The sequence below is a fragment of the Camelus ferus genome, chromosome 23 (genome assembly GCF_009834535.1).
Source record: "Camelus ferus isolate YT-003-E chromosome 23, BCGSAC_Cfer_1.0, whole genome shotgun sequence".
Lineage (NCBI taxonomy): Eukaryota > Metazoa > Chordata > Mammalia > Artiodactyla > Camelidae > Camelus > Camelus ferus.
Window position 1 is genome coordinate 14988249 of NC_045718.1, and position 16115 is coordinate 15004363.

A 16115-nucleotide genomic window follows, 5' to 3' on the forward strand; every position below is an offset into this window, starting at 1 on the left:
GATGTCAGGGCTCAGCTCTCAAAGAGAAATCCATCTTCCCTCATTCAACAAATGTTTATTGAGCCCTAATATGCGCCAAACATTGTTCCTGGCCTGGGCACAGAGTAGTTAACAAGACAGGTGAAAATGCCTGCCTCTCGGAGTTTCCATTCTGTATCATTCTGCATCCCCTTTGATATTCCATATTTCACACCAAAGCATCTCATGACCACAAGAAAGGGGAGCCAGAAACCGGTAACTAGACCTTGAACCTGACCTGCTCAGTCTCCTCTCCGCAGAGAATGAGACCACCCCAGAAAAGCATTGAGTGGCTGTGGGGAGGGCTTCCCCTTGGGCCCCAAGAGAGGACGGCTCAGATTAGCAGTATAAGGGTTCAATACAAGGGGCTCTGAGGAGCTGAGCCCTGGATGGAGAGGGTCTCAGACCCTGCCCTCAGGCTCCTTGAAGAAATCAGTTAACCCCCAGGAGATGGGACATAGATTCGACAGAACTTACCCCCCAGCTCCAGGTCTAAACGTACTCGCCCAGCTGCTTCAGTTACGTCGTCCCCCACCCAAGGTTCCTCACTTCCTCCTGCTGTCCCAGCCCAAACCTCAAGGGGAAAACTTGGAGCCAACTCTGGAGTGGTCCTGACGGGGGTGTGCTGGGGTCTCACCTGCAGGATGACACTATCCGGCTGATGGAAATTAGGAGAGCTCCAGCGGGCACTGGGGTTTTCCTGGGTTGCTGGCCATAAGCCCAGAAGCTTCCGGCCACAGGTCAGGACTCTGAGGAGGATAAGAGGTGGAGTGAGCCAACAGACCCAGCAGCTAAGGAGATGGCTTTCCTCCTGCTCCCCCTCCCAAAACCCTGCCTTTCCTACATGAAACCACCACCCAATTCCTGTCTCTCTTATTCTCTCCGCAGACATTGCCTTTTCCTTCTTCCAGGTCCTATGCCAGCCCACCCCCTCCAGGAAGCCTCTCTAAGCTAACCACACCCCAGTCTGGACGACCTGGTGGCTGGGATGCTTTCATGAGGTGGTGAGCTGGACCAGATGACCTGCAAGGTCCTCTCAATGACAAGATTAGATGGCATTACCCAAGCACTGTATTTCCATGCCCCTCCTCACCCATCCCGTGCCACCAGTCCTGTCCAGTAGTTCGCAGTTACATCAACTGTCCTGGTCACCAGTCCTGGTCTTGATCCCACTCCCCCAGGGCTGGGGCCCTCTGTATTCTGTCAGTGAGCCCCACCCAGCCAACCCTCCCAAGGGACCCTGGCCTGTACAGCAGCCAGGCCCCTCTCTCTATTCCCCCCTCCCTCCCGAGGCCGAGAAGATGCTGCCCTGGGGCCCACATACTGCCTGAAGTTGAAGAGCGGGGTAGTGACCCAGCCCAGCGCTTCAGGCACCCGCCGCTGCTTATTGGCCTCCGAGGAGCTCCCGGGTGGGGGGATGGGGAGAGCATGGAGAGTGACACACAGCAGCGTCTCCCGAGGCAGTCGGTTCACCTGCACGGGGAAGCAGATCCTAGAGAGGACAGGAATCCCAATCAGGAAGTGCCACCCCTGTGGCCTCAAGGGGCATGTGGCCCAGAAAGTCAAGCTGAAGCTGAGAACGCGTCCTCCTGGCATGCTCCCTGGGTAAGTCTTCCTGCAGAACCAGGACAGATCCCAAGCTGCAGGCAAAACTTCCACTGGACGCCCCCGGGAGCTCAGTCTAAGTGTTCCTGCAGCCTCTCGGTGGAGTGAGGCAAACGTCTGTTGATCTGGGGGCTACCCATGGTGACCAGAGCCATCTCAGAGTTCAGGTGACCACCTGTCCCACACTGTCAGTAATACTCCTTCCCTTATTTCAAGGTTTCTGCAGAGGGTCACCTTTTGACAGTCCTTCTCCACTGAATGATCTCTATGCCTCCCCCACCTCCTGCTGCCCAGAGCAAGCAGGAAGCAGCCACAGGTCCCTGCCGTCGGCCCCCCTCCCCCACAGCCTTCCCACCTGTCTGTCCTCTCCCGTCCCCTTCTTGCCCTAACCCACAGGGCGCAAGGGAGCTTGTCCTCACCCCGAAACATTTTCCAAGCCAAAGGGATAAAGAAAGGGGACTCCTCCAAGTCCCCGGGGGGTGAGAAAGCAAACTGGCAGGGCCCAAAGACCTGAGACACAGAAGCCCTCGCCAGCACCCAAGCCCAGACGGCCTCTCCCAGGCTCCCACGCTGAATCACACCCGGCTACTCCCTCCACGTCCAGGATAAGGAGTCCAGGGTGGGGTGAGGGGGAAGGGAGGGGAGCTGGGGAAAGCAGGGAGGACCGACAGTACCTTTCGGGGAAGCTGTCCCTGGGCCAAAGTCCATACTGTCACACCCTTCTGGCCAGCCCAGGGCCCAGCAGCTTCTACGCCAGAGGGCACAGAGGCAGGGCGGCCTCCCTCGAGGTTAGCAGTTCCATGATCAAGCAGCCTCCCTCCACCGCTGCCCCGCACTCCTCCAGGGGAACCTCCGTCTAAGTGAGGTGCTCCCTCCTTCCCGCCAGAGACTGGCAGAGCCCTGCTCTGTCCCAGCTGCCTCTACCCTGGGGGCCCACAGCTAAAATTAGGACCCCTCCAGCCGCCAGCAGACATGCCAGGCCAGGGCTTGGCTAGGGTGCAGAGCGCGGCTCCCGGGCCTATTTTGAGAGTTAGCTGATCCCCGTACTGGTGCAGAGGGGAGAGGGTCAGCTGACCCCATGGCAAAGAGGGGAGGGAGCTGGTCCTGATCCCTTTCCTTTCACCCAAGAAGAGGCTTCCAGCTCCACATCCAGAGGAAAAGGAGAGTGAAACTTTCTAACTGAAACCACAACACCTAAATCCAGCCAAGGGCCCCTTCTCCTCAGCCCTTGAGTCTATCTGGTATTCGGAAGCCTCCCCCACGGACCTTCACCTGGGGTCAGTTAGGAAAACCCGTAGGTTAGCTGTAGCCCTGAACCTCTGCCCTGCCTGAGAGACCCCTTTCCTCCCTTCTGCACCCCACTCCTCAACAGCACATCACAGGGGCTGACTCCTCCAGGCAGGGTTCCTGGGATGTGCCGGTTGCAATTCTGGTTCTGCCACTCACAACCTCTGCATCAGTGAAAAGGGGAACAGAGCTTCACTTGTGCGATGTCTGTATACCTTGTCCGTGTGCTTTCTGCTACGTGACACTGTGGCTACGGCACTGAAACCGGGCTCTACACAGAGCAGTTTCATGCACAAATATTCCCACACATCAGTCACTGTGTCAGTCACTTGGAACGGACAAACAGGAACTGAGAGGGCTCCCCCAGCTAAGAAAACGACAAAGATGATGAAGAAGAAAGCACGTATCACATGCTAAGTGCTATGCCAAGCACTTTACTTACAATGTCCCAACTGCTCTCAAACGACCCCACGGGGTAGGCCCTATTACCATGTCCATTTTGGGTTGAATGACCTGCCCAAGGTTGCACCTACAAGAAGGGGGATGATGTCTGCACCCAAACTGCACCCTACATTGTAGCACCTTCTCCCACCTGCCTTGGTCTTGACCATGAAGGTGCCAAGAGCTGTCCCATGGGGCATGTGGATGGGCAGCACTGAGATGACACTGTCCATAAGGCTCTATGCAGGGGACCAGCCCTTTGGAATCTGAGGTAGAGATTCAGACAGGGAGTGGAATGAGACCTACAGAGCAGGCAGGCCGAGGCAGGACATGCCAGGCTGCTTCCATACCTCCGATACTCCATGGGAAAGGGGTCTAAGGCTAACTGTGGGGTCTACCTGGGCTGGAGCACCCCTCCCTTGGCTGTGGTAGTAACTGAAGCCAGAGAATCCCAAAGGGATGGTGAAATTCAGGAGCCACTAAAGGCAGCCATCCTCTGCCTCCAAGGAGTCCCTCCTGGCCAGTGGTTGTTTAATTAAAGGACTTTATTTACATTGTTATTGCTCTAAGAATCACAAAGGTGGGAAGACAAGACAAAGGGTCTGCCAGCCCCATCGTCCATCTGTAAAAGGCCCACCCCTCCCAGGATTTCCCACAGACTCTCTGTCCACCTGTTTCGGCATCCTTGGTCTCCCAGGGGACCATCCTCAGTCTCTTTAATCTACACTCCAAATATTGAAGTTGCAGTCCTGCTCTGCACATAAGGACTCAGAGATAAGTCAGTCTGGGGAAAGGAAGCTAGCAGGAGCAAACAAGGGGTTTTCTGAGTGGAGGGAGCACAGGTCACAGGGCAGAAAACGCATGGGGCACACAAACCCCAGCCATGTCATCCTTCGAGGCACCTCTGCCTCCATTTCCTTCCTGTTTTGCTTGGCTGATGCCTAATTTCCCGACAGCAAACTGCTGTTAATAAACGGTGATTAATACTTCCCTGTGCTTGTGGTTTCATATTTCTGTTTATAACCTATTTCATTTCAGTGCCACAACCGCCTCTGAGTTAAACAAATGTACCCACTTCACAGTTTGAGAAACTGAGGCCCAGAGAGGCCAGAGGGAACCTAAGACTAGAGTCAGAGCTTGAAATAGAGCCTCATTCCTAGGGCTCCACGCCCCTTATTCTTCCCTCCAGCCTTTCCTTCCCTACCTAGAAGGGAGAAGGCACAGCCCCCTCTCCCTCTTACGGGAACGTCAGGGAGGATGCGACTCCCTCACACTAGTTACACCTTGTAAGGGAGACAAGATCAAAACAAATTATTATTAAAACTAATGTTTAAATGGTCCTTCGTGAAAGAGCCTTTAGGGACACTTCTCATCAGAGAGGTAGAAATTAAACTTGTCCTCAGTGAAGAGTTAGGGAAGTGGAGACTCAAGAGGTAAGAACAGCTTGTTTGGTTAGGGTTATGACAGAGCCTGGTTTAATCCAGGTCTGGGCTCTTAGACTGAATCTGGGCATTCAGGAGGCGGAGAGGGTCTGCAGTGGGCACTGCAGCCGGGGTGGGGGCGGGGGAGGGCTTACTGCTGGTCCCAGATGATGAGATGGAAGAGGTATTTGGAGAAGTGAGCCCTTCGGGTCTGCAGGGGGCTGCACAGCTCCTTGCCGCCATGGCTGAGGGAGCAGGAGAGGTAGAAATCTTCATAGCTGTGAAAGAAAGGGCGCAGGTCAGGACGCTTGGCTCCCAAACCCCATCCCAGTCACCCAAGCTATGCCAAACTCCACTTCCCCTGGCAAAACTCCCCTGGACTGGTGGGACCAGAACGTGGGGTCAAGGAACAGGACACCAAACTGGATCTGCAAGTGTGCTCTGGGAAAAGCAACTCAGTGTGGATCCCTCTGCCCAGTTTCAGGTTCCATGCTGAGCCCGTGGTTTTTTTCCCTTTTTGATTGGGGACCAGCTATGCAGCCTCCGCACAGCCAGCCCCAGCCCACCGGGTGACCGTGTGCACGTGTGCGCGCATGCGCAGGTGAGAAGGGTGGGGGATGAAAAAACGACATATGCTGACATGAATGCCAACACATGGGGGTCCCTGTGGCTCGTGACAGGTGCCTGACAGAAGAGGTCAGAGAAGGCCCTGGTTTCCCAGGCTGCCTCCTTTGTTCTCCGCCAATCGCCCAGAGGAATACATTAAGTGAGGAACAAAGAGAGAAGGGGGAGGGAGGGGGAGGGAGTCTGGGAGGGGTGGAGGCGCGTGCAGCCAAAGGCCTATTCCCCCAGGCCTGGGATGCTGGGGGACCGTGAAGAGATTCTGAGGATTACTAAGTGAACTCCTCCTCCACCCACCCCTGCAGGCCTAGGGAACTGCAGACAAAGGGTCATCTCCCACCTCCCCACCTCCTCCCATTGTGCATCTGCAGGGGAGTGCAGTCACTGGCCGTGGGGCATGCACTCGGATCTGGGAAGCAGCCATCTGTCGCAGCCCATCAGCTGGCCTTGGATGGGAGGGGGCAGGGATGCCTACACAGCCTGCACGCAGAGGGAATGGCAAGATCTGACCACTGCTGGCTTTCTGTGCTCTGGGATGTCCCAGCCCACCTGTGTCTTCCTCTCAGTGGGCTCACCCCCTCAGCCACAGTACACCACAATGCCACAGATCCTAAATTTAAGACCGTGGGGTCACACGCAGACAGAAGCAGCCACCCGATGTCAAACCCGGCTTTCAGCCCAGGGCTCACCTGGTAGCCCATGTGATGGGGATGCGGTGGGTGGCATAGACTGTAAAGGCCAGAGGCCCAGAGAAATGGCAAGCCTCTTGGACCAGATCATGCTTGCGGCTCCCAGGCACTGATGTCTGGAAGTCTGCATTGAACGTGTTGCAGTACAGTTCCACCAGGTCCAAGATGGCAGCTGTCAGGGCTTCCACGACCTTCTCTGCAGAAGGAAGGCGACAGAAGGAAAAGTCGTGAGGCTTCAACAAGCCTCATCTTGTTGCCATGGCACTGGCTAGGATGGGGGTACCCTAGGACAGTAGACCCCAAATGCCCATCACCTATCTGTGATGGAATGAGGAAAAAGCAGGAGCTTGTCGTGAGCTTCTCATGAAATGATAGATATTTAATTTTAAACACTGTCCTTTTTACATATTGCTACTTTAGTGATAAATTTCCTTTCTTTTAGGAAATAGTGGGAATAATAATTATCAGTTTCTTTAAAAATGTCATTGCTTGGCAAAATAAAAGCTGACAATTCTGTGTTGGTCCCCAAAATAATACTTTTTGGTCCACGAAAGCCAAAAGACTGGGAATCACTGACCAAGAATCCCAGAGTCCGGGGCCTTTTATAGGGCAGTATTCTGCTTGAAAGACTTGTGGGAGAATCCTTGTGAAAAAGTCTTTATCACCCTCTCCCCAGCCCTATTCTGAGCTGGAAACATAGGGGTTACGAGCTGCCTGGAGAGTAGCCACAACCGACCCAAGTGAGAGTTTCCCATCTGGATCCCAGGGCTGACTCTCCCCACCACGCCCACCCGCACTTACACCACCTCATCACCATCTCCCAGGGACAGCACAGGAATAACTAGTAAAAATAATGAGAAAACATTTTGTGGAAAGAAATGTGCTCTCCAGCTGTGTCCACGCCTCATATAGGAAAACACACACACACACACACAGAAGCAGATCCTGGACCCATAAATCAAGGGGGCCTGGACAGACCAGTTTTCAGCTGCCACTCCTGGATGAAGACAGCAGTTCCCTTACCTCGGTTTTCCCTCACAGCCAAGATGGTGAGATCCTATTGGGGAAAATGGAGAGGGAAGGGAGCTTCAGCACCACGGCCTTTTCTGTCACAGCTGGAGGAAGGGCTTTTCACAGCTGTGCTCATCTGGACCAGACTGGACCGGAATTTGAGGAGCAGGGGTTCCCCAGGGAGGATGGAGTAATAGTTTGTACCAGATCCGTGTGATGGACAGTGAGCCAGACCAAGGATACAATCATCGTGTCCACCCACATGAGACACTCCAGCCCTCAGGCCGCTCCACGGCAGACCACAGCGCCTATCGGGCTGGCCGTCCCTGTCTGCACCGCACACAGCCCCCACTGGGGAGTCTCCGAGTCCCTGGCTTGGGGGGGTGGGGGGCGGGGATTTGAGTCTTGCACCCTGATGGGTATGCAAACTACGAGGCCGTGCCTCGGTGATTGTGAATAAAGCCTTTGCTAGCCTGGGCTTCCAGCAGTCAGTCCCAGAGGGCAGACCTTGGCCCACCCCCATCCTTAGGAAGAAGTGATACACTTGGTATCCATTTCACAAGAACTCCTGTGGCTAAAGGTTCAAACATAAAAGATGGGGGTGGACAGAAGAGCCTTTTAGTAGGTGGACACCTAGTCACCCAGGGACCGGTGAACATTCCTCTCTCCTTCCCCAAGCTAGCGCTCTGGGCCCCGCTACCTTCTGGATTTTAGGCTGCATTCGGGAAGAGCAGGGGGGCAGCTGGTTGAGAGCGCTGGTGATCTCGGGGGTTTCCACAGCAGCCAGAGCGTTGCAGATGGCCTTGACGGACTGGACCACCCTGTCAGCCTTCAGCGGGAAGTCCGCCTGCGGGAAGCAGCACGGGGGGGCCGGCAGGCCAGCGCACTCAGCCTCCAGTACCCACACCCACAGTGTCGAAGGAATGGATTGGGAGGAGTGGGGGCTCATGACCCTCAGGAGTAACTAGTGGTACCCATGCTTTATTTTCAAACATCCAGCTTGGGTGAACAGTCACTCCCACTGGATGAAAGGAGCCATGCCTGGGTTCCCCAATGCTTTCAGCCATCTTCCCTGAACCTCCTCTTATTCCCAGCCTCCCACTGTCCGCTACAGTGTATTTATACCATCTGTACAAACACATGCAGGGGCTCCCCCAGAGACACCCAATTTTAATAAATCAATCCATAGGGAATAGCAAGGGGGCCAAAGAGACCATACTGAGGCCCCGCAGCCGTCTTTCTCATGCTACCATCTAGAATTTCCAGTCACAGATCTCATCTCAGCACCAGGGCCATGCCATACCCTCTGCACTTTGGCTCCTGCCCTGATTACCTAGGTAAATGCAAATCACAGACTAGCTAAACTCCAAGTTCCTTCCCAAAGCCTTCCTGGCCAGCCCCCGCCCCCACTCCCGCTGCCCATCACTCTCCGGGAGCCCTTGATTAACTCATTACCAACCTGCTCTGTCTACTAACAGCTGCTGTATGCACAGCAGCCACTAACGTAGGGCCAGACTAGTGCACAAAAGGTACTCAGAGAACGCCCCTCTCATTGCAGTGGATGTTCAAGCAGAGGCTGCTAAAGAAGGGATTCTGGCAGTCAGTGGAGGGTTGCACTAGATACAAAGCTGAATTCCCCTAAAAGGACGACTACCATTTAACTGGGATCAATGAGACAGCCTGTTTGAAGATCACTGATTTTCTTCAGCTTCACAACATGAGGGGCAAATGTTTATTCTCATGGTTTTGAGGCTTAAAACTCCATGTGAATCCAAGTGAGGGGAGTCCTGGCCCTTCCCTACCCCTGGGACCCTCTACCTCCTGGTTTTCCACCTGCGACACCAGTACATCAGAGCCTCTCAGAGCAGACGTTCCCGGGTCTTGCTCACGGGAGGCGCACTCCCGTGCGTGTTCAAGTACAGAAGCTGGGGTGACAACTCTGTGTCCCTGAGCTTTGGAAATGCCCTGGTCTGGAAACAGGATCAGGGCACGGTTCCTGACCTACTTCTACAGAGGAGAACCCCCTACACACACTTGCCAGCTGCCCAACAGCTGGCAGCCTTGGTTTGCCCATGTGTGAGGTGGATGAAAAGAGTGTTCTGCTAATAGATTTTCAGTGTCTGCTCCAGACCCCTTCAGTGTTAGGTGACCCCCAAGAGCACGAGGGGAGGGGCGGGGGGTTGGGGAGCTGGGCCAGCCCCAGGATTTGTACTCACATCAGCCAACAGGAAGGCATCCACCTCATTGTGGTAAGTGTCGAACAGAAGACTCAGGGCCTGCCTGGGAAGTTGGGGACAGGAAAAAGTCATGGGAGAGGTCAGGACAGACCCAGTGTACCAGAAGAGCCATTCTCTCCCTCCCTCTCCACAGTTCAGCAGTCAGACGCTGGTTTAAAGGGGTTCCCACCCCTTCCATACGTCCCGTGAAGACTGCTGGCCAGCAAGTCTTTTCTATTTGGCCACCTTTTACCTGGAGAATGTGGCAAAGCACTAGAGGGAGGAGATGCAACATACCCTTGGGTGGGAATCCTTTCCTCTAAGACTCTTGGGCCCCATTCCCAACACCCGCAAGAACCCCTGGCCCTGGCAGAAAGGCAAGCATGTCTGCCGGGGTTCCCGCGAGGTTCCTGCTCGGGCCACATCCAAGATGGTACCCACTCTCACCTGCTGATGGTCTGTTTGACTGGCCTCTCCTGCAGATGGACGAGGTAGTTCAAGGTGGAGGGGCTCTGATCATCATTCACCTGTATAAGCACAGTATTCAGAGAGGGGTGGTGCCTTTATCTCAGCCCAGCGCTCCCACCCCACGCCCACCCAGTGTTCCATATCGCCCTCTGCTCACTACCTCTCCATCCCTGTGCAGTCACCTACCCTGCCCCCCGCCACCCCCGCCACACACACACACACAAACCGTTCGGGCCAGGTCACTGCGGACAGTTTTCTGCTCCATCAGCTGTAGCCGAATGTCGATGTCAAACTTCCGACAGTACTGAATATACTCGTGGCTGCCCAGGGCATGCTTGCTGGTGGAACAGGGGGACAAGGCCATTAGCATCCTGGGGACTCAGTGGAACATGCAAGGGAAACGCATACTTTGGCCTTAGGGAGGGGGAAGCAGGGGGAAGAGGGAGGTGAAGGGGTGGTACCTGTGATGCACCCCCACCTTGGCTCCTGGGAAATACCGCGGCAGGGCTCGGGGAGAGAAACAGAGGTCCATCTAAAGAAAAGCCACCTAATGCGTTTAACCCTCGGTCTGTACAAACGTTGACTTTCCTAGGTACTTACTACCTAGACCGTTCATCACTCCAGGGTGGGAACTTCTGGAGGGAGTCGGGAACAGAGAGACTTCTCAGGGGCAGTTTAAACCCCATTCTCTTGGCTTTGGTACACAGCACACGTTGGAGCCAGGCTGTGCTCAGACTTGGGTGTGGAGCTCAGTGGGTGACACCCTCCCAACACTGTGGTCCTAAGTCTCACACCTCCACCATTACCGTTAACCAATGTGGGTACGGGGGCCAGCCAGGCCAACCCATCAAGCTACCAGGTCTGTCACCCTCAAGCCCATCAAAGCTCTGCTTCTCACCTCCCTCCGTGGGTCCTGCCTGACTGTGAATAACAGTATAAATCTCTACGGATCGCCTGCATGCCAGTTCCACTGCTCAAGGGACATGTGAGACGCCCCCTCCCCCCAACCCACCCCAAGTTTCAGAGAAGGGGGCCTAGGGAGTCCCCCAGTGATCCAGCCCCCTCCTCCCTCCCAGTCACACCTCAGTCAGAAAGGAAACCCGGGAGAAGGGCAGAGTGAGTCCCACCTGCAGGCCAGCACTGCAGGCCGGGGCCAAGTCCCAGCAGCTGGGTAACAGAAGCCGGAAAGGGACTTCCTTCCTCAGCAGAGCTGGGAATCTAGGCCAGAAATGGAGGGGAGAAGAGAGGAGCAAAGGAGAAGGCTATGTGCAGAAGCTGACAGAGGTGCCCGGGCCTGAGGCCAGTCTGGGTCCAGCTAGGGCTTAAGTGGGTTTTCCATACCCGGATGGGCCAAGCCTCTGATCTAGGCCCCAACCTGCTAAGACTGAACTGCAGCCAAAACCTGGGGGTGCGAGAGGCTGGGCCGTGGGGCGGGTCTAGGGGGAGTGCCCTGAGAGGAAGGAAGAGTGTGGCGGGGTGGGGGAGGTAGCAGGAAACCCAACCCTCCCCTGGGACTGTCTCAAGGTTCTTATCTGAGAGCAGCCTGCTTCCTGGATCCGCCACTCCCCCTCAGCATCAGCCACGCTCGCTAGGCAAAGGTAGGTAGGAAACACAGGGCCCCCATGGGAGCTGGCAGCTTTCTGGAACCCCCCCCCAGAGGGTCCTTTCCACCTCCATCCAAGGCAGCTGTCTTGTGCTCAGGGGTCTGGGCTTTCCCGTTGAGTGGGAGGGGGCTCCTGGACCAAGAGTGATGGCCCCAGGCTCCCTGGGGACTTGCCTTGACCTTCTCTGTGGAAGGCCCTCCTCTGTGGGCGTTCCAGTTACAGTGGGAGAGGCATGGCCCCAGGACCAACGGCCTGCTCCACCTCACCCAGAGCACCCCACCCAGGTCTCGGCGGGAAGTCAGAACCTGAACCTGACAGCTTCTCTATCACCTCCGGACTCGGGCTCAAGGACGAGGGAGCTGAAAGGGAAATGTCAGCATCCATCTGATCCAGATCCCCAGGCATTCCTCTCTGTGGACCAGTCCTTCCCTGCAAGTATGTATTGACTGCTCACTGGGTCATTCTCACATTTACCTGTCACTACATTTTACAGAAGCTGCCCCAACTAAGAAGTGGCAAGCTGGAACCCAGGTGTGTTCATGTGACCCACTACACCCCTTGCTCCCTTACAAGAGTGGCAGGCTGCCTGGGGGCTCTTTGCCAGGACACCCTGAGTCTAGGCTCCCCTTCATTCCTTTATGGGAAAGCGAGTACGCACGGCACAAATTTGTTGCCCCCTTCCTTTCTCTCACTTTTCCAGTTGAGAGCACAGAGGCCACAAAGGGCCCGCGATTCCCTAAGGTTAAAGAAACCAGCCAAGAACTGCTCCAGCCTTAGGTCAACCATCCATGCAATCAGACTGGCATGTAAGAAGAAGAGCAAGTGATGGCACTTAATCAGGGAGACACAAGCCCCTCCTTTCCCCATTCGCAAGGTCTGCCTCCTCCAAGTGGGCCAGGTTGTCGGCAGTAGGTAACTGGACGCTTGGGGAGGAAAACGGATCTCTATTTTCTTATCTGCTGCCCTCTGGCTGATTCTACAGTCAGTCAGCAGCTGTACCCTAAAGGGTAGAATCCCCCTCCCCTCCCCCCAGCACTCCAGAGCCCCGGGACAGTGGAAAGGGGACTGCAGCCTACGGCCCACATCACACTTTCCTGGGAGGCCACTTGCTGCAGAGGGCACTGGATGGAGAGGAGCTGGAGGCGAACCTTTGGTGAGGAGCGTAACCAGCTGCACATGCGGGGGGGGGGGGGGCTAGACGGCAGGGGGAGGGGAGAGCAACTGTGATTTTTAAACCCTAGGTTCCCCAGGGTGCTTCCTCCCAGTCCTCCTTCAGCCCCTGGCCCCCATACATACATCTCTCCATATGCAGAAGTCTGCAAGCAGATATGACCTAGTCTTTGCCTAATCCCAGCTCCAAGCTCTTTCCACAGCGGACTTGGCTCACGAAGCCAGCCAACCCCGCTGGAAGACAGAGCTCCTGGGGAAAGTGCGACGTGGCTGAGAGTGTGCCCAGAAAGCACGAGCCCTGACTGTGGGGCTGGGAAGGAGCTGCCAGCCCCAAGCCTCGAGCCCAGCACCCTGCTGTGAAGCCCCTCACAATCCTACCACCAGGGAGGCAGGTGCCGCTCCCACCCCGCCTGTCCCCACCAGGCAACTCACTTCTGCAGGAACTCTTCCAGCCCACAGGGCTTCAGCACAAAGTCACCCACATCTACATCCCTCAGTTCATCGTGGGTGTAGCACAAGGTCTGGTAGATGAGCAAGTCTACAGTGGAGGAACCTGTAAGGGGTGAGGTAGGGGGAGCAATGATGGGGGGCACTGGGGCAGACGGGGGTCATCCTGATCCCTGACCCCTGGCTAGACATTCTCCAGCACCATCACCAGGCCAACACACAGTCTGCATGGAGTTGGGAATCAAAGCCAAAGGACGCTACACAGTCATCCCGGCCGCACCTCAAGGGATGCTCGCCCCGCCTCCCCACTAACTTACAGTTGCAGGTAAAAGTGAGTGGCTCCCGCAGGCTGTCACACAACACGGTCACCTTCAGGTTAACCTCATCCCCTAGGTGCTCCGGGCTCGGGGTGACAGCACTCCAGACATAGCCTGTGAGGGAGTAGTCTTGGATGTCAGAGCCAGATCGAAGGCTGTGCAGGAAGAGAGTGAGAAGGACCCTCGCTGTGCCTCCCGAAGAGAGCAGTCAAGAAGAGGCCTGCCGGGACCCTCCCACCCTGAGGCCTGAGGCCCCTTCTGTCCCCACCCATCCCGGAGGCCCTCCAGGTCTTCAGGCCAGGATGGAGGCACTGGGGAAGCAGCTCTGGGAAACCATGGTCTAGACACATTCGTTGCAAAAATTTTCCTAAGCTGAGTTGAACATTAGGGTTAGTTCTATAATGACACAGCTTTCCATAATAAGTTCCATGGAAAAGTTTTCTGAACCCACTTCCTTTCTCTTTTCACTTCAGATAAAATAACACGCTTATCTCCAACTGGGGTGCATTTGTTCCTAAGGGCAACTGAGCTGGAAAAGATTGGAATCATTTGACTTTTAGATGGAGGTTTCATGAAATTTTGTCCAAAATGTGAAACTTCTTAAGATTCCAACAAGCCTGCAAATACCTGTTGTAGGAAGCATTCCATAGTTTTGAACTGAGGTTTATTCAATCTGGCTCTTCTTCCTCCCAGAAAGTTCTGAATGGGGTTGGGGGGGGGTGACTCTCCTCCCCACCGCCCCCAACTCTCCCCAACCCTCCGATTCTTTTAACTCTTACATATCCAGCATGTGGCAAAATGCAGCAACTTCCTCATCTCTCTCCTCTGAGACCTCAAACAGCTCATGGCCATTGGTGACGGCGTGGGGCCGGGAGCCCACCTTTAAGAGAAGAGTAGTTGACTCAGCGCCTCTCCCCTCATGCCAGCCCCTCCCCATAGGCTGCTCCTGATCTAAACTCTTTAACTCTAGGTGTCAAGGCTTTCTAGTGAAAGGCGCACAAGAAAATAGGGGAAATTCAGGATTATCTATCCCTCCTAAGAGACCAAGAACCAAGCTGAAAAGAGGACTTCAAGCCTTGGCTAAGTCTGGAAGCCTGGGTGGGATGGACATGAGTGTGGCCCAACCTCCTTCCCGAGGGGCCAATGTCTAATATGCTCAAGGCTGCCGGTCAGGCAGTGCCCGGCTCGCTGGGCTGCAGGCAAGACTTTCTGGGGTATGTTCCCAGAGGCATGGCAGGGAGCTGAGCAGACAGCTATTTTTTCCCCATCCCACCAGAGGCCAGAGCAAGTGGACTGTCCAAGCAGTCCCCAGGGAAGCTGGGCCCTGAGCAAAGTTTCAACATCCACAGCCGGCCACAGGGACCCAGCACGGAGAGGGGCTGAAAGTCCATAGATGGAGGTGATGACTCAGATACACGTCCCTTCCCGGGCAATGCTATTTGAGGAAGAAAGTGTCAAAGCAGCTTTCCGGGTAGGAAAAGAACCTGATAGAAGGCTTAGCTCCTCCTGGCTCTCGAGTCTTGTGGTCCTGAACAGCTGGAATGTCAGGCAGCCTGCCTGAGCCCCACTCCCTGTCCGAGCACATGTGTGTGGTGGTGGGGATTCTCTCAAAGCAGACCTCAAACTGTCTCCCACCCCACAGCTGCTCTCAGTCACCCTTGAGGAGTTCTAAAGCAGCCCTCGAACAAGGCCTGCAGTGCAGCCCCAGGGAGGAGGAAGTGGAGGGGGAGCTGGTGCCTGACGGGCCTGCTTAGAGCCGCCAGGGGAGGCCACCCCAAGGGAATGAAGCGACATCTCGGATGGAGTGCTGGCCTGCATCCGGTAAAGCGGCCACTTCCGGGGTCTGCACACACACGCACCGCCTCACCTCTCAGCCTGCCCCGGGCTCTCCTGCCATCCTCCCCGCCCCCCCCACCGGGGGCAGATGGCAACAGCTGAGCTCCTCATTTGAATATCCAGATTGTTTCCTCTGAGTGACCCCCTCTGATTGGCCTTGCTCCCCTGGGTGAGCACAGAGGGGGTGCAGAGAGGGGAGGGCAGCGTGGGGCCAGTTGGCATGTGAGGCCCTGGCTCTGCCAAGTTCGTGCCTGTGTCCCAGTCAAAACAATAGTACCACTGTCAGCAACTAACCCACAAAAGTGAGAGCGATAGGGAAAGAGACAGAGACAGAGAGACAGACAGAGAGACAGAGAGAGGAGGGGAAGGCAAGGGGCGTGGAGAAGAGAGTGGAGACTGAGGGCCATTTTCATGCTCTTTCAGTGCCACTCACTGGCTCCATAAGAAAACAAAAGCCACTTACGTTCACCCTGCTGGCAGGCCCTGGTGGCATCGCCCGATGCTGGTGGGGGGAGTCTGCCGGGTAGAGGCTGGCAGTGGGGGTACCAGGCTGGCATTTGGAGCCAACCATTTCCAGAGCTGGCTCTGCAGGCCGGGGACAAGGAGGCACCCTCCCGCTGGAAGCCCGGCGACGGCGGGGCGGTGGTACAGGCCGAGGGACTGAGGGGTACCCCCTCCTGGTGGGATGAGCCCCTGCACTGAGCTGGGATGGGGAAGACCAAGGCCGCATTTTCCCCTAAGAACTGGCCAGGGCTTTTTGCTTTGCCCCAGATTCTTCAAGGAGACTCTGGACCAAGCTCCCTCCCAGAACTCTGATAACACACAGGGGATGGGGGAAGGAAGGGGGCAGGGAGCAGGAGTGGGAGGCACAGGGGTGACCACCTACCAGGGTGGCCTGATTCGGTAGGGTGGCGAGCAGGCCCAGCTGTGCGGAACAGGAATCTCCCAGTCCCTATAAATAGCG

At 55.8% G+C, this 16115-nt stretch overlaps 1 protein-coding gene across 9 annotated transcripts in view; it reads right to left on the reverse strand.

Annotated features, from left to right (window-relative positions):
- The window catches only part of PIK3C2B (phosphatidylinositol-4-phosphate 3-kinase catalytic subunit type 2 beta), a 61337-nt gene that overhangs the window by 22255 nt on the left and 22967 nt on the right, over nt 1–16115 (reverse strand). For 7 of the 9 annotated variants that reach the window (XM_032466976.1, XM_032466972.1, XM_032466975.1 and 4 more), the window contains 12 exons: nt 14095–14195; nt 13316–13470; nt 12984–13104; nt 10004–10115; nt 9757–9836; nt 9310–9373; nt 7794–7940; nt 7106–7139; nt 6083–6278; nt 4928–5050; nt 1343–1510; nt 656–767 (listed from right to left, as the gene is read on the reverse strand). In XM_032466976.1, coding sequence (XP_032322867.1) covers nt 656–767; nt 1343–1510; nt 4928–5050; nt 6083–6278; nt 7106–7139; nt 7794–7940; nt 9310–9373; nt 9757–9836; nt 10004–10115; nt 12984–13104; nt 13316–13470; nt 14095–14195 — 1413 coding nt within the window. Of the gene's footprint in view, nt 1–655; nt 768–1342; nt 1511–4927; nt 5051–6082; nt 6279–7105; nt 7140–7793; nt 7941–9309; nt 9374–9756; nt 9837–10003; nt 10116–12983; nt 13105–13315; nt 13471–14094; nt 14196–15614; nt 16099–16115 lie in introns of those variants that run through there. The other 2 variants (XM_032466977.1, XM_014557277.2) reach the window with 2 other exon arrangements.